The sequence below is a fragment of the Temnothorax longispinosus genome, chromosome 5 (genome assembly GCF_030848805.1).
Source record: "Temnothorax longispinosus isolate EJ_2023e chromosome 5, Tlon_JGU_v1, whole genome shotgun sequence".
Classification (NCBI taxonomy): domain Eukaryota; kingdom Metazoa; phylum Arthropoda; class Insecta; order Hymenoptera; family Formicidae; genus Temnothorax; species Temnothorax longispinosus.
The window spans coordinates 17,516,042-17,542,134 of record NC_092362.1 but is presented as its reverse complement, the minus strand read 5'-3'; the positions used below and the strand labels follow the sequence as shown (position 1 = coordinate 17,542,134).

The window sequence follows — 26,093 nt, the reverse complement described above, 5'->3', positions numbered from 1 at the left end:
AGTCAAATTATCGAGAATCGCTCCAGTCGCCACGACGACGCGTGACGTCTGTCGACGCGAGCGGGCCGCAACGGGTCGACGTCACGCGTCACGTTACCTACCTACGTCGAAGCCACGAGTACCGAGGTCGTTCATCGAGAACAATAATAACTAGCGGTATCGAGGAAACGAATTTCTACGCGGTTGTCCGGACGAGTGTTCTTGACGAACGTCATCGCGAGCGAAACGTCGCGTCGTCGAGCGTCGAAATTACCCGGGGATGATTCTAGGACGCCTACACGTCTATTGAGGGGTATACGGTTAGCCATTTTAATCGTAAACTTGGCACAAAGGCAAATCTTTACGAATGTCACCTATAAAAGATCTATTCGAGAAAATTCACAGATATTAATAAAAAATTTGAAACCGTAGAAAAAGGGACTTGGGGACCAAGAGAGAGGGATTTAGAATAATAAATATGAAATAAATTCGGTTTTATTAATATGACAAAACAGAGTGTTTGATACATTATTACTATTATCATTATTACTATTAATGACGCGAGATACACAGATATATATAAAGAGATGTACAAATTTATATCAAAGTTGCGAACAATTCAAGAATGTATTTTAAACTAAAAATTGTATACGCACACATTTAATCGATAATCGGAAAACAGAAGAGATATAGAACATATCTTCGAGCATACATCTGAAAAAGTCTTTTTCAGCTGCATACTGAAGAAAAAGCGATACTTTTTATTTAACGTTGAAAACGTCGATAGAGCGAGCCCTAATTGAAAGGCTTCGGTGAGGTGAAAAGAGTCGAACGTTTTGTTCTAATCGAATCGATTCTCGCAAACGGTAACTGCCGCGTGTTCGCGCTGTCATCAACCACGTGACCGCATGTAGGCCATCGAAACATTCAAGGTCTTTCATCGACAATAACCCGCGATAATTCTGAGTAACAAAACGATCGGAAGCTTTCCACAGCAATAATGAACGATAACTTCGAAGTACTCGATTTTTCAATTACGTTAATTACCAGTAGTCGTCATTGCCGCCGATTTGCAATTCCGAGGATGAATATTCGAGCCGATATTAATTCTGATAAGTATTAAAAACAACTTTAGCTCGCGAGAAAGTTCCGCGTTTGCTTCCTGGAAAGAGAAAAGCCGGTATTTTCATATTCGAGCTTTTCCTTGCGGAGCAATTGACAGGCGTGACAGCTCCGGAAAGGAAATACAGAAGTTTATGAAGGCGCCGCGTTCGAAGTTTCAAGCATACGGTAGTTTCGCGATATATTAAAGATTCAGAAAAGAACGCTGATGTAGGTATCCCTTTTATTCGCTCGGCTCTATAAAGACGCGATTGTAAAACGCTCGCGCGCGCGTATTTACGCTTTGAAACGAACGGTCCACCCGGGATACGGAAAATTCAATGTTCCCTGATCGCTGATCCCCTACCGCATTCCTTTATATTCATTATGAAGCAAGAATCGCGCGCGGATTGAAGGGGGAAAAGGGAAGAAACTGTGTTTCGCGCGAATGCAGAATGTTTTCGCCGATGAAAAACTTCACACTATCGAGAACCGTAAACCCTTTTCACTCGCGCGGAACTCGTCATCGCTTTGTCGCCGTCTTCTGCATCGTCGTCGTCGTCGTCGCGTCGTCGTATTACGCCGTACTCGCTCTCTCTCCACCCTACCCGCGGCAGTTCACAGACACGCACGAGCACGAGCGTCGGTTACGTGCGCACCACGGCCGCTTTTATCGCGGCACGCACACGCGCATGCACGCACGCACGTACGCACGCATGTGCGTACGCGGTATACGCACTCACACGTGCGTGCCGCGTCTCGCGTCGGCCCCGGTACAGCGCCACCCCGAATACCGGATGTGACGACACTCGCGCACTTGGCCCGACGCACTCTCGAGATGTCTCCCCTGTCCCCTTCGCTCCCCCTTTTTCGCGTTTCTCGCTCGGTCGGAGCGGCGCGCTCCGAGAACGCACTTTCCCCTTTCCTCCCCCCCTTCTCTCGCTCTCCTTCCCTCTTCGTTCCCTTCAGCGGCCCACCGTCGTCGTCGACCCGTTATTTACTCTCGTAGTTCTGGCGATGGCCAGTCGCGGCGTTCCCGGCACGCTTGCGTCGCATCTCCTCGGGCCGTTCCGTCGACGCGCGGCGCGCGCGGCATGGCGCGGCGCGGCGCGGCGTGGCGTCCGCTCTCGCGCGCGGCACAGTCCCACGCGGCTTCTCGCGCGTGTCCACTACTATACTCGCCCGCCGTGTTACGTACGTACGCTGCACGCACCGCCTTCTCCTTTTTCTTTCCTTCAACGTCGCGCATTTATCTCGCGCCAGTCCGCGACGTGGTTCCGCGAATGCAATGACAATGCAACAACAGCGACGACGAGGATGACGATGGTGTCAAGTCGTTGCCCGAGCCGAGGATAGATGATGTACGCACGCGGCGAATGAGAGAGAGAGAGAGAGAAAACGAGATACACACTCGCGCGGCCATTTTAACCGCGCGGTGCGCTAAGCCGGGCCACCCAGTGTGCAACACGAGAGAGACCGCGACGGCTGTGTGCCAGCGCCACCGCCATCCTCGTCGTCGTCGTCGTCGTCATCATCATCATCATCATCGCCGTCGTCGTCGTTCTCTAGTCGACACGACGTGCGTCTGTCGGCTGTCGGAGTCGGGCTGCGCGCCTCGCTTCTGCGCACGCGAGTCCGTCGTCGCGTATCGCGCATTAGCCGCACGTCGGTTCTGCGTCTCTTCGCCGATCGCTCGTCCGCGCTCGTCGAAATAAGTGAAAACACCCGGCGCGCCGCGGGGAAGACGCGGGAGATCACGCGACATGGATCGACCGACGTGTCCCGCTGACGTTCGCCGGAAAAGACATTCGCGTTTCTCGGTGAAAACGAGCGGCTACGGGACTCGGTTCCGGATATTACCGCGATTTCGCGATGTGATACATCGTCGTGACGTTCGTGCGCGCGCGCGCGCTCGCCCGCGACAGAGGAGGACACGTGCCGCGCGCGAAAAAAGATGCCAATCGCGGCGCGACGCGAAGTCGCGGAGTGACCGCATCGAAGTGACGCGCGATGACTGACTCGCGAGAAGTTTACGGGACGGGAGGATCGCCGTCGTCCAGGGGGATGGAGGAGGACCGGCCAGAGGACATCGGAGAACGCGAGAGACCGAGGTGAGCGGAGAAGGAGCGCCGAGCTCCTGAATCCGATTAGCGCGACGGAGAAAGACCGGAAAGGAGAAAAGGTTAGAACGATTCGCGGTTGGGTCCCTCGCCTGTGCGTGCCTCGTGGAGTCGCGCGCTCGCGCGTGCACGCGATTCAAACGCGCGACGCAATTCCACGACGCGCGGTGCCCGCGCGACGAAGGAGCGCGAAAGCGAACGACCGCGGACTGCGAAGTTTTCCGCGCGACGTAGGGAGCAACCGCGTGACACGGAATCTGCGCAGTAGGTACGCCGCGGATTCACAAGCGCCGACGTTGTCAGCGGCGCCGCTCTCTCTTTCTTTCTTTCTCTCTGTCTCTGTTTCGAGGTCCGAGCCAGACGAGCGTCGTCGACGAGGAGAGACATACGTAAGGAGAGAAACTCTCTTGCGCAGCCCGAAAGAATGGCAAACGCGAACGCGAATTCTTCACGTAGGATAAATCCGTTCAGCTTTTACGTTTAAAATGTATTCTCCCGAGTTTTGGAGCAAAAGAGCCAAAAAAGTGGAGCTAAAAAGAATTGACTGTACCCCAAATTGGGTTTTAAGTAAAATGGAGTTTGATTCCTGTCCCTTTTTAAAGGCGAAATCTACGAGGAAAACAAAAATATTCCTGGTAAAAATAATCGATTTCGACGTCCTATAGTATTCTCGTTTAATCGCTGTAACGATAATTGGACTAAATTTTCACGAACTCGCGTGCGCGATCATAAATATATTTGACATGTAAAGAGCGACAGCGTTAAATACGTCTGACCTCTGGCATTTCGCGTTGAAATTTTAATCCGTGCTCCAGCACGAGGAGTAACATTTATATGAAAATCGACACTATAACTGCTCGTAAAATCGAACGTTATCTGTTTTCCTCTCCATTGCCTCTACGGGAGTATGTAATTCGTTTTTTCGCCCCTAAGATTTCTTCATCTGCTAATATCTCGATTAGTTTTTCCATATCTGACGTGACGCGACCGACACCTCGATTTCTCGATATTTTAAACTCTTCTGAACGCTTCTGCACGTCGCCGAAGGCGCGCGGACCACGTCCAACGGATACCCTCCAACATTCTCCGGGGCCGCCCTCTCTTTTTCGCCCGCGCCCACGGAGCCCCTAGCTGCTATACGAATGACGTGGGCGACGCTTACGTAATGCCCGACCGATAAGGTGGATAATGATAAGCATCGTCGTCGCCGTAGTCGCATTCGTCTCAATCTTCGTCTCCGTCTCTATCTCCGTCTCTGTTTTCGTCTCCCTCTTGGTCTTCGTTTTCGTCGTCTTCGTCGTCGTCGTCGTCGTTTTCGTCTTGGAGCGCGCGGCGGTTCCGTGCGAGCCGGCGGCGCCTCTCTATTTTCGAACATGCGAGTCACACACTTCATTATCGTCCACTGCCGCGACGCGACGCGACGCGACGCAACGCAATGCGTCCGAAAATGCCGCCGGACCGATAAAAATGTCACGAGGTAACGAGTCAACCGACCACGCGGTCGAACGCGCTTCTCGATCAGCCGTGAAAACGGAAAGCCGCCGTTATTTGGCGCGATATTTGCTGATAAATCTGCTCCGTTTTTCCGGACGATAAACGATACGTGAATATTCGTGAGATGTCGCAGAGATACCTAAAAGACGTTAACATGTTCGAGATCCTCCCTTATACGCCCCCTATACTTTGGGCTTTGTATTGTATGGGAACGACACGCTCTCTTTATTCTTTCTTCTTTGAAGTGTAAACACACATTCCTCCCTTTTGGCGCTATGATGCATAAATTCGTAAAGAACGTTTCTACAATTTGAATTAAATGGAAAATTATTTCGAGACATTTTGTTTAGGTATTGTATAAAAGTAGCTAAAAGCTTGAGGGTTAAAAACTAATTACTCATTTTATTAAACCTATTTTTTACATTAAAATTCTGTCGAAATGAAATCTACATGAAATTACACGAACGTTAAAGTTTTTTATCTATTTACATTGTGTGAGATCTAATTTGTATAGATGTGTCAGTCTTATCGCCTTGAAAATTATTAATTTTATATTCCGAGATTAGGATTTTTGCCTATAATTTATTTAACTTTAACCGCGAAGCGGCTGGAGATTTTATAACAGTTTGTACGAAAGTAAATTAATAGTACCTATACTATTGTTTTTATCTACGTTAATATTAAATAATATAAGTACAATTGCGCGTATTAGATGCTAACTCGTTGTGTTAAAGAAAAATGATACGATAATTCAGCGAAATGACGAAACGGTTGCGAACCGGTTGGGACGAAATGGCGAACGTAATTCGAATTGGGCAGGGTTAGGGAACGTGAACAAGTGTAGAGAAAAGGTAGAGTTAAATAGAAACACAGTTCTCTCGTCTCTCTCAGGATTCGTAGTATTCGAAAATCGGTTAGTCCGACCGCGCTGTTCGGCTGGCTACATCGTCATCGCCGACACCGCGAAACTCTGGACGCGAGATTCGACGGCTCGTATCGATCGTATCCACGTTCGCCAAAGTGAAGCGACGACGGGCGGGGTGACGGCGGATATAAGCGAGAGTTCCTCTCCGAGCCGATGACCTCCGTCGTCCAAGGACGCGATTCCTGGAAGGTAAGGTCGCGTTTGCGAAATAACGGAGTTCTCCTTGGAGAAAACGGGACGGGCACCAATCGATCTCTATCCCCCTTTCGCCGTCTATTTCTCTCTATCGCCCCCGCCACTCATCCCGAAATCCGCGAAATCACTTCGCAACGTTTGTAGAGAGGAGACGATCAGGATACGAAAGATATCCATTATGTTCTCGACATGAAACGATGGAAACGTTTAATTCACGTGTACGTCCATCACACGTCCGTCGTGTTTATTTGAATTTTATACGCATTCCATAAATATCATTTACATACCGGGCTTCATAAGTTTTATAATACCTAAACAAATTAATTTTTAAAACGTCGAAAATTACATCTCGATGACTGAAATATTTTTGTCTTAATATCTCGTGTTTCTACACTCCTCCGTTTTTTTTAAATATTTTTTTTTCCCATTCGGAACGCGTTCGACATCTTGGCGAGATCGGATCGAGGCCGTCGCCGCTACCGCGCCGAGCCTCGAAAATCGGCGCGGACCTCGATAACGCGCTCGAAAGCAGACCGTGACTCATCGAGTTGCGACGCGACGCGAGAACGAATCACTCTCACGGCGTGACGCCGAGATTCATTGCTCCGCGGCGCGATGCCGGGACCTTCGCGGGAGAATTACGCGCGACGGCGACGTCAACGCTTCACGCCGGCGCGGCGCAGCGGCGCGAGCGTCGCTCGTTTTGCGAGTTGCGAAATTGGTTTGCGATTTTTTCATTCGCTCGCGTTATCTCGAGTCGCGAATCCGGAAATTTCCCTCGTCGTCAGAAACGGGAGAGACGGATGTTGGCGGTGGGGACTCGGACTTGGCATGGCGGCAGATAAGCAAGATGGCGGCGCGGTTGAAGACGCACGTGAGTGGTCTTGAGGCGTTGGCGATCGCAAAGGAGTATCGACGATTCCTCATAATTTTTTTATCGATTTTATTGCACATTTCGTGCGTGCGTTGCTTCGTTCGATGTTAATCTCGATAATCGTTGAATCGAGCTGGAAAATGTCTGATACATGTCCCCAATTACAATCTCAACATTTAGCCCGTGAAAAGAGACACGCAGAACAAAAAATGATGTAATTTTCAAAAAATATTCGCAAATTTAGGTGAAAATTATTTTATTCCATAAAGTTTTTGTCGCGAAATTAATTTAGAATGAGATATATCGCAGAATTTTCAGTGCTTTTCCTTGTCTATTTAGCTATTTCCAAAAAAAAATCACAGATAGAACTCGGGCGAACGTTGCGAGGTTTTTTTTTGACTGATGTGTACGTGTTGTAAACAGGTACGTGCGTGTTTTTACAACGTGCATCGACCGGTCGGAGGGTTTAAAGAAAACTGGTATGCGACCGTTAGCGCACGAAGTTCTATCGATTTTTATTTCAAAGTCCCAGACGTTTCTTGAAGCCTCAAAACTTCCGAGTACTTAGCTGAGCTGGTATTTCTAGCTCGCATTTTCTTAATGTCTCTCTCAGGAACAGTTTATTGTGATATTAAAACTTGCGTAAAATCTAATCAACATTAAAATTTTAAATAACGGCCAAAACTTTTTTCCTTTTGCATTTAATATTAATGTTAAAGATACCTAACGTTTGACAGCTAATAAATTTATATTTATTGTAGAAATGTGACGAAAATTTGAAATATACTAACTATGTACTATATATGTAATGTTGAATGTGAAAATGTAAATTTAATTGAATAAATCTCAGTGAAAGAGAGAGAAAGAGAGGGAGCGTATGCATTTATAATAATAAACAACGTGTTGGTCTATTAAATAAAATTAGAGATAGTCACGACAATATTTTACTACGTTTATCTCTGATCAATTTCTTTAATGTTAGGCGCAATCTGTGTACCCGATTAATGATCAATCTACGATATACATATATTTAAATGAAATTAATGTTTGGCAATAACGGCGAGTTTCTCCAGACATCGTTCGACCGGAACGGGTCGCTTCCTTCTTAGGTAACGCCGTAGTAACCCGTTGTTGGGCGCGCGAGGAAGGGTAACGATATTATGTGCTTAAGGGCGAATGCGAAAGGGGTGTGTCCGAGAGCGGTGGACGTCGGAAGCTGTAATGGAACTTGATGGATGCTTTCGCGGAAAAGTCGATGCGGGTAAAGCAAATTAGCACCCGGCGGAGGGACTGAAATTGTAATATACCGTCGAATGGGTCGCTCTATCGTGGCTCTAACAACTCTATTGCGATTTGTTGCCAATCAGGCTAACGGCATGCGTTCCGTTACCTTGTTTACGTCACTAGAATTGATCGGAACGTAATGCAGAGTATTTAAAAAAATATCAAGTATCATTACAGGTTAAACTCCGATAAATTTGTCGTTGATATTTTCTTAAACCATTGAAGGTCGCTGGCAACCTTAATTGCCACGACCTTTTGCGCTTGTAATTACATTCAGGCAAAAATTATTACGATTTTACTTTTACTCTCTAAATGTCTTGGAGTGGGAATACTGCCACTCCAGTGAGATTTCACTCCAAAAAGAGTGAAATCTTACTCCAAAAGAGTGAAATCTCACTGGAGTGGCAGTATTCCCACTCCAAGAAATTTAGAGAGTAACGCTCAAAACAAAATATCAGCGCGTTTATCCAAAACAACGCAGTATTACCGAAAAATTTCAGAAACTTAATATTGATACGTTAAAAATAGCTGAAGAAATATTATCTGTCGTAAATTTTCAATATTGAATACCTTTCAATGAAGTCTTAAATTTCTGTTTGAGATAAAAGCATATTAAAATTTCCTTAAAATATTTTGCGTTTACTTTCTAGCTGTAGTTCGCTGTTGAACATTTATTGAAAGCAGCCGCTGTTTTCTTTCTCTATATCTGCTATCAATGTACTTAGGACATCCGGTGCGGACACGTTTCACGTGAGACAATATATTGCATTTATTGCATTGAATGCAGGATGTAAGATATTTCTGTGTGCGAGATCTATCAGGTTAAATTAAACCACATTTTTTTCGTCTCGTATATCTGCAGCTTGCGATCCGCACGTATGGTATAGAAAATATCAATTGAAACTAACAAGCGCAAACGCGTTCGAAAATTATTATTGTTATTGCTAACGAGAATCTCGATCGTCAATCGTTTAATTGCATTGGCATCGCCCGAGCCAGCGATCGACGAAGCGTGGCGCGTGGTTGGATAAACGGAGATCGCATTTGCCTCTTGTTACTATCCATAATTATCCTGGCGCAGCTGATTCATATTGTGCATTCTGATCGTGGATGTTGCCCTATTGTTTTCCACGTGCGTGTAGGCGCAGGGTGGTTGGCCCGCGAACGGAGCGCTTTAAGAAAGGGTTTGAAACTCAGGTGGGTTTCGTTTCCGCTCGCGAAATCCTTTATCTTCGTACAAAGCATTAAAGGACTTTAAGATTAACATTATGTATCTATATGTGCTGCACAAATAATCAAATATTTAAGCTTTGCGATTAGAAGGATGATTAGAATTATAATATTTTAACTGTAAATATTTTTTGAAAGCGATATATTTTTAGCTTTATTTTTTAACGTGAGATGTGTTTTCCATGTTTGTTCGCAACAGATACGCAATTTGATGCCAATTTTACATACCTGCAATATCAAAAGAGAAATTCAGAATTATTCTAGTTTCACCTTCTGTGCAGATATGATATGATTTCAATGTAAATAAAAAGTATTTTGTAGTTAAGCTATCTATTTCAAATTTAATATGTCGGTAGTTCAAATTTTTACACGTGTCTTTTTAGTCAACAGCATCAAATGGCTTGGACTGTTTCTTCGCGATTGCGCAGATAATAACTTAATCTATTTATAACATTAATTTTTATCATCAAAAAGACATTCTTTTATTTAAAGACGAAGAAAAAAGGATTTTTCGATATTTTGGCGATGATTTTTCTTTTTTAAATATCCGTTAAACACAGTTCCTCTCTTTTTCAACCTTCTTTCTTTCTTCTGTTTCATAGAAATGCTCAGAAGTCATGGCTAATATTTTACACCGTTAAAACGATGTTATCGGAATTCTCCTCTGCGACATTCGTTATTAATAATCTTTCAAATACCCGAAACTCGTCGGAACGATCGAGGAACTCTGACGATCGCGTGAGGGGCTGCCGGGGAGAGAGAGGGTTTGTTTTGGTGCGTGACTCGCGCATAGGGCGCGCGTGGCCCGTACTCTCGCGCTCCGTGCCAGGCACGCAACCGGTGCGTACATACTACGTACGTATACGCAAAATGCGCGTGCACGCAGGCCACCTGCGTCTATACTTTGTAGACGAAAGATAGAGTACCGATAGCCCCGTCCACGTCCTGGCCGGTCGTGATTTAGGGGTCGCTATGGCGCCGCGATTCAGAAACAAGGGTTCGGCGACCGAGCTCACTCTTTCCTCCCTCCGTCTCTCCCCACTCTCTCCCTAATTGCATAGTAATCATTGACTTGATGAACATTTTTCTCATTGCTCGTAAACCTTATATATCGAATTCTGTGTTAGCGCGCGTTGCGACTCGTTTCATCGAGGAAGAAAGTTGGTTGAATGAACAAAATGGCGATCATTTTAGCGCGAGTGTGTAGCGTATATTTCTAGCGCAATTGTATAATTAAGTTTTCTTACTGATTGCGAAGAAGTGAAGAAAATCGCGCGCAAAAATTGTTAATCTTAAACAGAGGATGTTTCGATCTTCTGTAACAATTCATCCGCACATGTGATATTATTACATGTGTTATCGGTTATCTGGTATTATCGAGGAGCGATAGAACGAGCGACGGCGGTGCCATAAATTCTGAAACTGAGAAACTATATAGTTCTACGAAGTTTAGCCAAAAATAAGCAATTTAGATCACGAGCGCTCTCATTTCCTGTTCGCTTTCTGCTTTCCATCGTCAGTTGATCGCCATCGTTCCTCGTTTCAACGATTCTTCGTGTTTTTGCTACCAAAGGTATCATCGCGACTGTCATTGACTTAACAAAATTTCTCGCGAAAGATCGCACACTGTTATACAAGTTCTTATGTGTACTTTCGCAATCATATAGAGCATATATTTCGATTAATCGAAAATTTTGCGTTGAAAGAAAATGTAGGTAGGTTGAGAACCGTATTTAAAAATTTCAGAACTATAACGTTTCTAAAGAAAACATTGCGAAACGTGTGCAACACTTGCTCTAAAAATGGCATAAGATTGTTCTTAAAACATCGATTTCAATGGAATCCGGATTTAAATTGCAAAGGTATCGATTTTATGAAATTCTGTTTAATTTATTAACTTTGTCTTTATCAACATTTCTTCTTAAATAAAGACAATTTGCAATACCGCGTATGTTTTATAGCGGTGTCACAATTTTACGCGAAAATCGTAACGGTATTTAAATTGTTAGACTACATTCGGCGATTAAGTGACGTCAGTAATAATGGTAAAGTTATAAACCATCTCTGCAAATGTACGCATACGAAATATTAAGCTACATGGACCTTTGTAGGTAATCTTATCCTGCTTTCCTTTTTTTCTTACCGCTTTCAAATTTGGCGCGCCTTACAATAGCGCAGCGTATTAATGGCGGCTGTGCGGCGTTCTATGCTGTATGGTCTTCGCTCCTTTCTCGTCAAAATTCAAATAATACAATTTTACACAAATAGGAAAACAAAATATTTCTAAATTTTTGTAGATAATCGGTGATATGCCAATAAATAATAATAAAATAATTACAATAATAATAAAATAACTACAGTACTTAAGAAACAATTTCAATTATTCGAGATATTTATGGCAGATGTACATCGAAAATTATTAGAATGTAATTAATACAAAAAATCCTTGTAAATTAAAAAATTTTTATAATATTAATTCTAGAATTAGCAAAATTCTGTTATAATTTCGAATTAAAATAGATTTTATAAGGTAGATTTTAGAAGTTTTAGCAGTCGTTTAGTGAGAAAAATATTTTGGTGTACAAAATGCATTCTCGTCATATTACAGAATTCTGGTTACCATAATTGAATTTCTGATTATCTTGATATTTTGTATAGCTAGAATATTTGGAGTTAATTATAAGTATTTGATTCGTATACCTTTCTAGTTGAATGTACTAGATTTCCAATTTATAGAAACAGGTTTTATTATTGTTTTGCTGTTATCAGGGAGTAAAAATGTCACATGGCGCGTAATTTAACGATAACAAAATAATTTAACATTATTCAAAACTGACAGTTTTTATTCGAAACGCATTCGTCACCGATTTCGTTGAAAGAGAAAGACGCGGAGCTCCATATAGCGAACCAGCAGGAGAAGTTATCGGTGCGTCGCTCGCTCTTTGAAATAGAAACAAACTTTCACAGTGGAAGCAACAAGTAATTACTTTAAAGAAATTGAATTATCCAAACGCACGGCACAATGCCTGAGCTGCCGCCCCTTTAAAGCGCACTCGCGCCTCCTCGCGTAATCGAATTCTCAGCAGTCTCCGGCGTCTAATCGAGAAACGCGCGTCCGCCAAAACGCACACTCGCGAACGGGGGTAGGAAAGCACGGGGATGGAAAACCTCTTTGTCTCTCACGCGCCATTCGGTTCTTAGTGTACGCGACTTAGCAGGATTTCTCGCGATATCTATATCATTTACCGACAGCGTATATTATAGCTAATCCGAAACAATATCTACCCGTCCGTGTCGAGTAGCAGAACGTTTGTCTAAAATTTTCTATATTTTACATGCGTATTTTTATTTTAAGATATTTTTTATTTTGTTTTTCATTATTTTAATTGTAAACTTTTCTTTTGGAAATATCTGGTTACTGAACAGATCGGTTGGAAAATCCATGGAAGTAAAACAGAATCTTGAATCCTGTCCGTCGCTTTTTTCTTTTTATCGCTAGTGTAACACGCAGTTCACGTGCGCGTATACCTTTTGTATTTTTACTTTTTTTAATACTAATAAAAATATTAATTTTTCAAAGATAAATTTGAAAGAAATCTATAGACCGAGGACGGTGATGGATTTCCGCGTGCGAGTCGGTAGTCCGTAAGCGATGTTCGTTCACCACCTTCCCCGTTTTCTTTTACCATGCGCGAGAAGGGAACGTAACCCTCACTATCCACCCTTTGAACTCTTAAGGGTGCACTCGACGCTCGGAAAGATGCTCCCGAGCGCTCAATGAGGCCAATACCGCGAGAGTGCGGCTCTTAATGAGGTTACGGGATACGACTCTCTCCATCGTTCTCTCTGCCTATCTGCGTCGCGTTCCTGACCCCCTCGATTCCGGTACGGCATGGGGCCCGACGACCGCTTCTCAAGGGGGACAGGGGGCAAAAGTGGGGGAGGCAGCAGGCAGGGGCGGGAGGTGAGGTGGTTGATTTGGGCGCGAAATTGCCCGACAAAATCAAATTTCATTTCGCCGGAGGCGTGTCTGGACAATCGAGCAGCCAAGTGGCCAGCGGCCAATCTGACTATCTCGTCAACCAATTTTGCCGGTGATTACTTTACTCGCTGCTCTCTCGTCCGCCCCTGGGGGCGCACGCAGCGTCGTCGTCGTCGTCGCCATCGTCGTCGTCGAATGATAGGTGTTTTTCTCTCGCGTCCTTACTCTCTCGGGTTGCGGCATGCGCGGGTGGGACTCGAGAAATCCGTTTTGTGAAAACGTCCTCCTACGCACTCGCGTCAAACGATTAACCCTCTCGATACTTGCGTCAATAGGACTATCTTATAGAACTATTGTATGGTGTAATTTTGTTCAAACATCATATATAAATGTTTTTTTTTATAGACATCGCTGATAAACGTTCCTATTTTCTTCCTGCATTTCAATAAATATCAAAGTGTCTGACAATCAAAATTATTTGTTAAGTAAAGCTTTTAATGGATAATTATTTCCAAGTCATTGACGCACAATTATAATTGTCCGTTTGAGTATTAAAGACAAAGTAAAAGGCTAGATTTAAACTCGAATCAGCATTGTTCTCAACTCACTAAATATTCTCGGATTTCCCAGTTTTGTCGACTGATAAATTCTTTTTTTTGCCGAGCTTAACGAACTAAAACAGCTCCGTTGTAAACCCAATGGTCCGGGAGGTAACTGGAAATTTAATGAGCAAGGGGAAAATGAAAAGGGTATAAATATATGAAAAGAAATAACTTTATTGCTCGTTATCAACATAAAACATTTTTACAAACGTGACGTTTTACGTCCAGTGGTTTCACCGTATGCGCGTGTGCGAATGTTGATCGGCGTAGCTTCCCACGCGACGGACCACGAAAGCTCCGGCTAATCGGCGGAAAAATCTCAAGATCTATGAAAAAGAGACGTTGCACGCGGTAGTAGAGAATGCGTACATACGTGCTCGCTCGCATGCAGCCGTGTTTGCGTGCGCGCTCGTTCGTGCTCGCACAAGGATCACTCTAGCGGATTGCGCCGCGCGCTTCGCGAGCGAGCGTGTAGTAGGAACAGGGAGAAAAAGGCCCGAAGATCGGGTCCAAGTTTATAAAGGTTCCTGGAAGGGCGGCGACCTCCCTCGGTCCCCTTTCATCCGGACCGCGGCCTTCTCCGTCTCCCTCTCCGGCTTGCCGCGTTCATTCTCTTTCTCCTTTGCTGTTTCTCGGATCTCACATCTCCGCTTCTCTCCTTCTCTCTCTGTCCCTCGACTTTTCGTCCTGCCTTTTCCTTCGTTCTGGTCGTCGCCACCCCTCGTCTTACTTCCTTTCCTCGAGAAGAGAGAAAAGATTCTATAAGCTGTCTTTCTTTTTCTCTTAGAAGAAAAATATATATATTTGGAAATATTCCAATCCGGCAAATTTACTCTAATTGTGGATTTCTTAATTTTTATTTTAGGGAATGACACACATGGAATAATTGCATTTTTGCAGAAGAAGTAATATTACTTAAAAAAATTGAAAGATACAAAAATTATGTAACAGAAAAATTTATATTAAAAGATTATTATAAAATATTATTGTAATATGAATTGGAGCGTGTGGCATATATCGATTTACTACATTTATTATTATTTTGAATTATTATGTCGCTTATAACTTATAACGTCTTTATCATTTTTGTTCTAGGTAAGTTCCAACATGCTTGATTTATCTACAGCTATACGTTCCACATAGGCGGTGAGTTCTGCAATAAAATTCTAGTGTTTACCCCGATACGATACTTCCGACTTGTTTTCCTATGTTGCGAAGCACATTGCAAACGTCAAACCGACCGCGACGTAGTCCACGTTGATCCATTCTCGCGCGTTATAAAAATTTTACATATTTTGATTTTTATTACACATAACTTGGGCATAGGGTGCAAATTAGATTGTTCGTCTTCGAAGGATTAAACGGCTCGGACGTGATTCGAGTAGCGCGAATGCTATTTGTCCAGCGGTTATCACGGTTATCGTACCGTGCGGGCAACAACAAGAAGAGTTTCTACGTTCATTGACGTCTTCCGACGCGTCACGTCCGCGCGAGGAGCGTGTTGCGCGCAGAGGCGTTCGCGAGAGAGAAGCGCGGGCCGAAACGATCCTCCTTGACGCGGTGCGCATCGAATAAGGAAGCGGCACCGTACGCAGATCTCGTTCTCGGCGGAGAAGCCTACGACGCAGTTGCGAGTACCTACCGCGGGAGCAACTGCGTCGTTCGAATAAGTATAAGAGGAAGCGGGAGAGACGGGGCGGGTTGCGCGGGAGGGCGGAGCGGCGAGGGAAGCGAGACGAAACGAGTCGCTCGCGTCTGTGAAAGTTACGGGCTAGTCACGTGGTCTTACGTTTGTTCTCGCTCGCGTATCTTTCTTCTCGGTGTGCGCGCGTATACTCACGCGCTCAAATCGTATGCGTGTCTGTCGTGCGAGCGCGCGCGTCATTGGTGGCGAAGGGGGCGAAAGAGAAAAAAAGAGAAAGAGAGAGAGAGAGTGAGTTGGCGCGAAGGGGGCGAGGGGGGGGGGTGGTATGCGGGAAACGTTTTCCTCGGTTCCCACGGCGCGCGCGACGCCTCTCTCTCTTTCTCCCCCTGTCTCTCTTCCTTTATTGCCTTCTCTCTCTGTTTCTCGCGCCATCGCGTCGTACACGCTTATGTGCGTGCGTGAGTGCATGCGTATGCATGCACGCGCGTATCTGTGTGTATAAGCACGCTGTGTGTCCCTCCACCGAAAGCTCAAGTGTCACGGAGTGGGGTAGAGGGGGAGGAGGGGGGTGGCCACCGTCGCCGATGGACCGCCCGAGACGCTGCGTGCCGTGAGTCTCTCCGGGAGATAGAGACGGCGCGACCTCTGTGTCTTTTCGTATGCGACCGACGAGAGAAGATGCGAGGGAACGAGCGAGGAGACGATTGCGGGACAAGGAGACGATTCTTCCCGTTTCCTTCTTCCTCCTTCGACAACCTTCATCCACTGACGACATATCGGAATCTCACGCCGTGGTCGGGACTCGGAGAGTACTCTGCGCGGGGAATGTCCCGTCGAAATACGTCCCTCCTTCTTTATCCAACAAGTACGATGTACTTAAAAAAAAATCAATTTTTGTATTTTTCTCTTCTAAACGGTTTTTTTTAGATTAATTGATATTGTGTAATTCTGAACAAAGTATGGATACTTTATGATAAAATTAAGGAGATTCCTATAATCTTACTTGAGAGAAATCTTACTTGACTAATCATACATTATATATTTACTCCAGTTCGACGATACTCCGTAAATTCTGTAAAAAAAACGAAAAGTGGAGTATGTCGGTCTCATATTTTAGAATAGTATAGAAGATGTTAGCGTTAATATTGTATTGATACGTTACAGTTATCATAACGTTAATTGGCATCCGTTAATTGGCGTGCTGTGGTACAGAATTAACGCTTGCGGACTGTTGGGAAACTATTTATGCCGTTAAGATCATTAGAGAGGTATGCGACGGTGTGTATGACTCGCGAAAGAACGCGGTCGTGCGGAACGAGCTCTACCCGAATCGCGTATTACGCGCACGAAGCAAGTGCGTGCTCCACCATCGTCAAAGTACAATGACGGTTGTGACCCTGCCTCCTGTCAACGCGATCACGAGATCGGGCGACCGAGTCGAGTCGAGTCGTGTCGGGTCGCAGTCGCTACGGACGACGAACGGAGCCACGTGGTTCGAATACCGGCGCTACGGTCTCTCCAGGACTGGTTCGCGGCGTGGTATTCGGGATTCGTACTCCTCGACGCGTATATACAGTATCCGCGACGGGGTCCCGCGCCAGACATTTCCCTTCCCGCTCGCGCGGTTCATTCGCTCCCTTCCGAAATCACCGCTGTCGCATTGGCGGCATTCTCTCACGTACCGGTCGCTCGCGTTACGCTCGTCGTTCTGGGTAACGAGAGAAAGAGAGAGCGAGAGAGAGAGAGAAATTAGCGAAGGTAAAGAGAACAGAAGACTTGCTTAGTTAGTTTCCAATGAAAATAACGTTTTCGAAGAAATTTATCGAATTACAAGCATGATTCGGCATTGATCGATCGATATATGGTTTGCTGCATCGCATACCTCCGATAATCAAAGGGCAATAATGTCAGTCGTGACCATTTAGATAAAGTTGTTTTATCTGAAGACAGCAGATACTTAAGAAAACTTACTTTTCTTAAAGTAAACTTTTCGAGATTAGATAAATTGAGCATTTCAGTATTTGAGAAGATACCCGCTTTTAGGCATTTGAAGCTTTAATAAGCTTGACAATTAATCTGCTCGTGGCTTCACGTAGAAAGGCATAAGGCATAAGTAGGCGATTGATCCTGGAGACACAACCGGCGACTACTTGCGCAGAAATTCCGACAGTGTAGCGCGTGTTTTGACCTCGCGGTGTCTCCAAGACTTCCAAAAGGAAGCAGCCTCAGGGACGCGGTACTCCGCGATGGAATTTCGAGGAACAGAGCGGAGCGAGAAGGAGAGAGAGAGGGAGAGAGAGAGAGAGAGAGAGAGAGAGAGAGAGGAGAGACCAGCGCGACCGGCGCGGCGCGAGAAAAAGAGAAGGAAGGACTAGAAGGAGAGAAATGCGCGATGGGCGGCGTGGCGCTGTGGCGATGTGGTGGTGATGATGGTGGGATGGCTGTCGTTTGTTTCCTGGTGTTCTTGCTGCATAGTCGGATGCTCTCTCGAGTGTACCTACCTACTCGCTCCCTCGTAACGAAAGGGCAGCACACCTTGGCTGGCCATTGGCTCTTCCCTCCGTCCTCATCCTTCCTTTTCACGGGAGAAGGCTCCTCTCTCGCTCTCTGTGCTGTCTCTTTTTCTCTCTCTACCTCCTCTCCCTCTTCCTCCTTTTTTCTTTCTATCTCTCTCACGTCGGCGGGGTTCTCCGGTGTTCCACATAAATACACAAATACCCTGGCATAGGCTGGGACCGGCGCGCGTATATACCGGGACCACGGCCGCATTCCACGACACCCGCCCCCCTTTCTCCCCCGCCTTCTCTGCACCTCCGCCTCTCTGCCGCGTCTCCTTCGTTTCGTCCACCCTACCCTCCTGTATCACCACCGACACTACCGCGCGCGGCGGGCGAGGCCCATCTTCGGGACTCTTTACCTCTCGCGGCTCTCGAAAGGTCCACTACGCCCTCTCGCCCCGCACCGTTCTCCTGTCCCAAACGCCTTCGATCGGGCGGACGCGGGCAACCTCCGTTTCCCTTTCCATCGGGTTCTCTCATCTCGCCCTTCGTACACGGCGCCACCGGATGCTTTCGCAGATCGCCTGTTCCTTTCTCACCCGGGTCCACGCCAAGGGCCTCTTCCTCGTTCTTCCTTGGTTCTCCTTCTCGGATACTATGCACTTACTTCCTCTTCGTTCACTTTACTTGAACTTCCTTTTGATATTCCTTTTTCTGTTTGTCCGATTTACCATTTCGTTCTTTGCATCTTTTTTAATCTATATTATTGAACATTTTTATTTCTCTTTATCTTCGATGATGTTTCTTTTCTCCTTTGTTCTTTATTTCTGTCCTACGTTTTGTACTCTTCTGTTTTCTTCACCTCCTTGTTCTATATTCCTTTAGACTTCCATTTCTTCTAATATCCTTCGTCCTTCTCATTTTGTGTCGTTATCTCCTCTTTGTTCACGTCTTCGCGTTCCTTTTGGCTACTTCATTATTTTTGCCTTTCTTCTATCCGCCAGATTCCCTTGCTCGCTTCGATGTGCGCATGCTTGCGCGGACGTGCTTCTACACAAGCGAGCGGGAATATTTTGTTTACCCCGCTCTGTCTCGGTTCTTTGAATTCTGCGGCCCGCCTTTCCGCTCGTTTTCTCTTCCTCTTCTCTCTAAGAAGCCGTGAACCTTCTGGAGTCTCCAATGGAAATTGACGTTCGTCCACAACTGTTTTTGCCATTTTCCTTTATTTTCGACTTTTGTGTGCTGTCACTTTTCTTTTTTTTTCTAGTTTCATGATATTAGTGCCAAACAAACCACTAAAATTTTGAATTAGAAATCTAATTTGTAGAAAATTTAATCGTTGTTTTCTTGTTGCATCGAGAAAAGAATCTAAAATGTTTCTTTTGATCTCGTATGATAAGTTTTATTTTTTAAAATTTTTATTTTTTAAATAAATCGTGAAAAAAAGAAGAGATCTATAGGAAAGAAATTTTTTTGTCAATGTATTTTAGACTGTCTCTGCACCGATGTATCACGATTTTCGAGAACTGTAAATCAGTCGAAACTGGAAACGGTTATCTCCATTCCTTGTTCCTTTCTCATATAATCACTCCGTAATCGCGCGGCACAGAGGGGGTCCTTTTCCTTTATCAGGCCTGGCTGCAGCGCTTTTATCTTCGTTTTCTCACGCCCGGATTTCGAAAAAGAAAATATCACGTTTCGGCCGACGTTTATGCCGTTTGAGCGTAGCGCCGGTATACGTAAGATTACCGCGCGACTGCGCTCACAAATACGCATACGTGCGTGTGCACATTCATGAACGCGCGCGTCCACATTTTCGTAAGATTATGCAGTTATTCCCAGTATCCCGGGTTTCTCTTCGGCGCAGCACATCGGAGGAGAAAGAGGACGTGGAAGAGGAGGACGAAGATACGAATAAAAGGGAGACAGAGTGAGACCCCCTAAAGGAAATATATAGCACCGAGGAACGAATGAGGTCCTTCCGAGAATCGGGCCACCGACACAGTGCCCGAAACTCACGCGCGCGCCCACGAAGGGTTAGAACTACCCCGGTCGGTTTTCTGGTGCGCGATGACTACAAGCAATCGACTACGATCGTTCCTATCTTTTTTTCAGTCGATTATTTTTTTCGTTCTGATACCACCTCTTCTCTCCACGTTCTTTCTCTCTTCCCTCCCCCATCCCCCTTCTCTCTCTCTCTCTCTCTCTCTCTCTCTCTCTCTCTCTCTCTCTCTCTCTCTCTCTCGCTCTGCGTGGGTAAATTGCTCGTGAGATTCGTCGGGATCGCATTCCGGTGTTAATTCTTTTACACCTCTTCTTATTCCTTTCTTATACTTCGAGATATATCGCGTGCTCCACGCTATATCTTCGTCGCAACGATCACCGATCCGCTTTACGATTCATTACGGGTAAACGCGTTCGCCATTTATTCTTCGCAAAAATGGCATAAATATATAATTTTATTACGTCCGGTTCTCGGCGACGATAATCATCGTGATCGCGATATAGCCAATTTTTAATATAACATAAATCTTCGACGGTTCAAGGTAATATTTTGTATCTCTTTCAGCATTAAGTTATTATGCAATCAGTAGCATAAATCATTTCACCAAGTTAATGAACAAATTAATGCAAACATTTAGCCGGCAGTAAATGACGAGTTCAATGCCAAAAGAAAAAGCGCAAATGTTTTAGACAAAGAAAATAATTTTAAATCAAAGAATTTAATTTTTTTTAATTTTAATTCCAATAACAAATTCTATTTTCGCTATTCGATAATACTCGGGCAGTTATTTCGGCGCCGAAATAACGAAACCTCTGCAGCATCCACCCTCTGCATAACGCGACGAAGAGCGGCAAGAATATAAGCAGTGAACTGCCTGGCGCCACAGCACGCACACACACGCACTCCTGCCTTCCTCCCTCTCTTTCCTCGGGCCCTTCCTCGGAGAACTTTGCTGCCTACGACTCACGTGACCGTCTGCATTCTGTGTTTTCTGTGAATGACTGGGCTCGCGGACCAATCCCGAGGAAAGACAGAGGGAGGGAGAGAGAGAGAGAGAAAGAGAAACGTTGCTGGAGCAAAGAAGAAAGGAGTGAAAAGGGAAGGGGGCGGACGCAGCATCATTTTGAGCATGGAGCCGCGCGCGTTCCTTGGCCTCTCTTGAGACCGAAACCGGGATTGGAATTCCCGAGGATAGTTCTACGCGGTCTCGATTCCTTGACAGATATCGCTTCTTTCTTTTTTATACCACGCTTCTGCCGATAGTTCGGCGCTCTTCTCTTTCGGCGCTAATCGAATTTTTGCGATCGCGGCCCATTTTTGCGGGGATTTTTTGTTTTTTTATTATTATATCATAAATATGAAACTCCGACGCACGGAGAAGAATATTTACTATAACAATAATAAAAAAAATGGTCTTTTTTATCCACATTTTTCGTTAATTTTTATTTTTTATTATGCTAATTATTGTTCTTTATTAATCCCTATATAGTATTGTCTTTTATCGCTCTGACATTTATTAATTCCCGCTATATATTTTATATTTTGTTTTTAAATATTTTTACTTATTTTTATATATTTATATCTTTAATTTACGTATTTGTGCTTTTAACTGGTGTAGGAAAATAGAAAAAAACAAGAAATAAAAAGAAAAAGAAACTTAACATTTTATTGCGACAGACTGATCGTTGATTCCGGATCGAAACGATCGTAAATTTGTATAGTTCGTAAAAGTCATACTTAGCAATATAGCCATATTTTTTCCTTTTGTTTATATAGAAAAAGAAACTTGCCTGTCTTTAGAAATACCGACGGTCTGGTAGGTAAAGTTTTTTGGGTCGCACATTCTTTTAACAGAACGGACGACCCATTGAAAAAATCCCGGCGCAGACGCTTATGCGTTTGAATGCGAAAGATAAAATACATATCTTTCATAATCTGATCAACTCAAAAGCGATAAGAACTTTCCCGGTATCGCAGTAGGGTCGATTTTTCCCAGTACCGTCATCGGTCCTTCATAGAATGTTATCCAATGTTAAGCAATAGTCTTCACTTTTGTCAATATTAGTCACTCAGTATCAGGATATCAGGATCTCAAATATTCAGCTTTATCGAGAGTTTAATAAAAGCCAAAAGTTAAATAAAATTCTAGAGAAATTATGTAATCATATTATATATGTAATACCTATATATAATTCAAGGAATTGCATAATTCACAGAATAGTAAATTTGCTAATTTCAGTAATGGTGAATTCCCATGAAATTGACTTGTTTGTCACCGGATTAATCCGTGGGAAAATCTTTACGGATAGACTTTCTTTCTTCAGATGGAATAATGGAAACCGAGAGTGATCCAACCTTTTTTCGGATAATCTTAAATATTGTGACTATATTGCCCGCGCGCGTAACACATCGCGCCTACGCGAAATGGAACAGGGTGCCGCGTGGGAAACTGGATGGCACTTTGCTTCTTTCTTACCCTCGATCGTCCCGGTAGACGATTCCGAGTTTCTCACGTCGCATTTATGGACCGTAAACGAGCGACAACGAAATAGCGTCAATTCTTTTCTCGTACAAAGACGATATCATGATTCTTCGCGATTTTTATACCATTACTACGAGCATTACTCTTTTTTCTTTCCAGTCTTATGTTCTTTTTATATTTACGTGATATTAAAAATATCTATTGATGTGTAATTTTTCATAATGTGTATATTATATGTTATACGTACATTTTTTATTTTTTATCAATTTCTTTGTATTGCCGCATATTCCTGTAAATATATTTTTTAATGATCGATAAAGAAACAATAGCCTGGTCATGTTTAGTAATATCGTAGGGATATTCGGGGAAATCTTGAAAAGTAGTTGTATTCCATGCTATTCGGTATAATGTACTGAGCCACTTGACTTCGGTATAATTTTACCCATAGGGGTGCTTCATATTACATCGTAGGAAGAATTTCGTCAGCGTTTCTGCCGCGCCTCGTGAGAGTGGCGAGAGGAAGGATCCGAAACTTGGCGTAGGAGAGGAGGTAGAAGGGCAGGCAGACTCTTGAGAACGGCCCATCGATTCCGGGAACCGTGGGGTAGGTCCTTTCAGAAAAAAATGTGTCCATAAAGCGTGCATCGGAGCCTGGGAAAAGGAAAAAGGCGCGTCGTGGGACGTTTTCCCAGTTCGTAAGGAAAATAGATGCGTCGAAGAAACGCAGGAGGAAGGGGAGGGGAATCGCGGGAATGTCCGAAAAGGAAAAAGAGGAGGAGAGGATAGGTCAGAGAAAGCCGTCGAAATAAAACGACATTCGACAATTTATGCTAAAGTCCGCGTTTCTCGGAAATTCATTGTCGATCCTCATCGATGATTCGTCCCGTTTTGTCTGCCACTTTTTAACTATTCCGCGATGACGACGGTATGGTGGCTATGAATATAGAAATATCGATGCGTGAGAAAGGATAGGTTATTCGAATAAAAGGAGGAAGATTTTAGTCGCAAATTTTCGCTCAATTTTTTAATTCGCCTGTGAGAACGCTTGAATAAGCAGAATACATCTGCTTTCAAAGTAGAACTAGAATTTAAACTATCGAGCAAAAAAACTCTGTAGTCGTATAAAACGTTTATCTCGTATTTAAGAAATACAGTTTAACGAAACGAATAAAGTTCAGTTTTCACGTTATTTCACAATATAAAAGACTCTACGTTTTGATAATTTATGTTAGATTATTTAAGTTAACATCAACTTTCTCTTTAAGAAGAAAAAACCTCTCCTTGTTCGTGATACTTCAATTTGTTAAACATGCCGCGCACAAACGCGGGTCCCGAAAACAGTTGCGGTATCTTGTTAGCGCCATACGCGAGCGGCCATCATAAAAAAGTGAGAAACTCGAGAGTCTGACCGTTTCCGATCGAGGGCTCCGACACTCGGCGATTCTTGGAAGGTCCAGCACGAAATTCGAAGGTGCCGCTACGACCTCGGGCAAATGGAGATTTCGTATGTCTTGACCTTCGTCAAGGGAGGAGCCCAAGAGCCGAAGCAAGGAATCGGCCGTGGCTCCTGCTTAGGCCGACGATCTTTGGCGGCTTGGCTCGCCAAGAAACTGCGAGCTTCTTCGAATAAAACGGCATAGCCCTCTCAACCTCTAAAACCGTATATCAATCTTTAATAAATCCTGATATATTTTCATTTAGCGCGACATAAAATATTGTTCTATCATAAAAATTTATTTTAATTTTAATAAATGAAAACGGATTTTAGTAAATTTATGTAAATAAACATAATTTTAGTAAATTTTTATTTATTTAGATATATATTATATATTATATATAGTGTTACGTAAATGTGTAACATTATGTATAAAATTATAATGAAAGAAATGCTTTCATAGATTCATCCATCGTAGAAGTTCGTTCAAATAATAACGTATTCACTTTCTGCATACATCGATTTCATGGAAAAAAATATTCTGTGACACTGATATCATCTGCATTAAATAAATTTAGCTGCACTTGCCCTGTGGAGCGTTAACCTAGCTCTCTGAGAGAGAGAGAGAGAGAGAGAGAGAGAGAGAGAGAGAGAGGGGGGGGGAGGATAATGGAAGGGAGAAGCGTAAGGGATGGAGAAGAAGCCGAGATGAAGAAAGGGAAAGAGAGGCCGATTGGGAGGTGAAGATAAAGGGATACGAGGCGGCGGCACGACTAAAGAGTAGAAGCCGTAAGAGGCACTCCCTCAACAAGCAGAAGCACGGTGAGAGAAAGAAAGAAGGAGGACCAGCATCGTGCGTGGAAAAGCAAAAAAAAAAGAAAGAAATTATAAAGAGGAGGGGAATATATACAGCGAGGAAGAGACGAGATGGTGGAGAAAAGTGAAGGGAGGGAGAAAAAGATTGGAAGAGAAGGAGGTAGCAGGAGAAAAGAGTAGAAAGAGAGGGAATGGGGGTGGAGGGCTAACCGTGCGGTCTGAAACCCTCGCGGTATCTCGGCCACGATCGCCGCGCTTCGGGGCTTTATTGTGTTGTAGCGGCCTAAAGGCCCCGAAGAGAAGATGAAACACGGGGCTCCGTTCCGTCGAATCTACCTCTAGTTATACATCGTGTTATGATACGCTTCTAACGACCGTGAGATGCCGATAATGAGAGGCGGCTCCGTGGGGGGGGGGGTGGTACTCTCGTCTCTTTTCTCATCGTTTCTTCCTCCCTCATCCACGTCTCTTTATTTTCGTTATTCTTTGTTCAAGTATCCGCAAATCTTATGGACCTTGTCGTGAGAGAGGCACGTCAACCCTAAAAATCATATCCAAATTTCTCGAACGAGAGCGATGGGATCGTTCAAGAATTTATTTATGTTTACGGTAATGATAAAATCGTGAGTAAAGACATCAAGTAAAGACACTAAACGCATGGTATTATGTTTCTAATGGAAAAGTTATGTTTGTTGAGAAATGGGTTCTTAAAAAGTTGTCGAATAAAAGAGAAGTTATTCAACCTACTTTATACAAAAAGTAATAAAATTTCTATTAGGTCGTCACTCGAAGAGACGGGGAGATTATCGGATAACAAAAAAATTTTTTGGGACAAAATAATTGTTTGCAATTGTTTATTTTTAAAGAATTTATATATTTTTAAGTGTAATATACTATGTATTTTGAAGTAATTTTTTTTTATAAAAAGAAATTAACCGTTCTACCTTCCTTATGAAAGTTGAGTCATGTTCTTCCTATATGTCAATCGACACGATTTTAAGATAAGAGTCGCGTGGCCACCGCATATAAGCGGGACAGTGCTATCCGTATAAGCGCTATCTGTTTTCCTAAGTGGCATTCCTACCGTCATATATGTATAATATGTATACCTATATATATGTACACACACAGACGTTTATATGCATATATATTACATATATATACGTTTCTCTTTTTTTTGCAATCGTATTTTTCTCTCTCTCTTTCCCGCGAGATGTCGATGATACACGATCTACGGATCTTGTAGGCCGGCAAGGTAAACGGGTTTCTTTGCTCTGTTAATGCCGCTCGTCCGCGATAATTGGTGATCGGGCAATTCTGTACAGACGCACAGTGAGAGAAAGAGAGAGCGGGACATACATGGGTGAAAAAAAAGGAATGAGGAGTGAAAGAGTGAAATAAGCGACAAGAGAGGAGGGAGCACCCG

At 43.9% G+C, this 26,093-nt stretch overlaps 1 protein-coding gene across 5 annotated transcripts in view; it reads left to right on the top strand.

Moving 5' to 3' along the window:
• Nucleotides 1-26,093, top strand: part of LOC139813423 (serine/threonine-protein phosphatase 4 regulatory subunit 1) — a 125,944-nt gene that overhangs the window by 43,869 nt on the left and 55,982 nt on the right. The window contains exon 1 of one of the 5 annotated variants that reach the window (XM_071778929.1): nt 2,041-3,191. The exons of 3 other annotated variants lie outside the window; for them this stretch is intronic. In XM_071778929.1, coding sequence (XP_071635030.1) covers nt 3,091-3,191 — 101 coding nt within the window. In that variant the 5' untranslated portion in view covers nt 2,041-3,090. Of the gene's footprint in view, nt 1-2,040; nt 3,192-6,589; nt 6,689-26,093 lie in introns of those variants that run through there. One more of the 5 variants, XM_071778931.1, reaches the window with a different exon arrangement.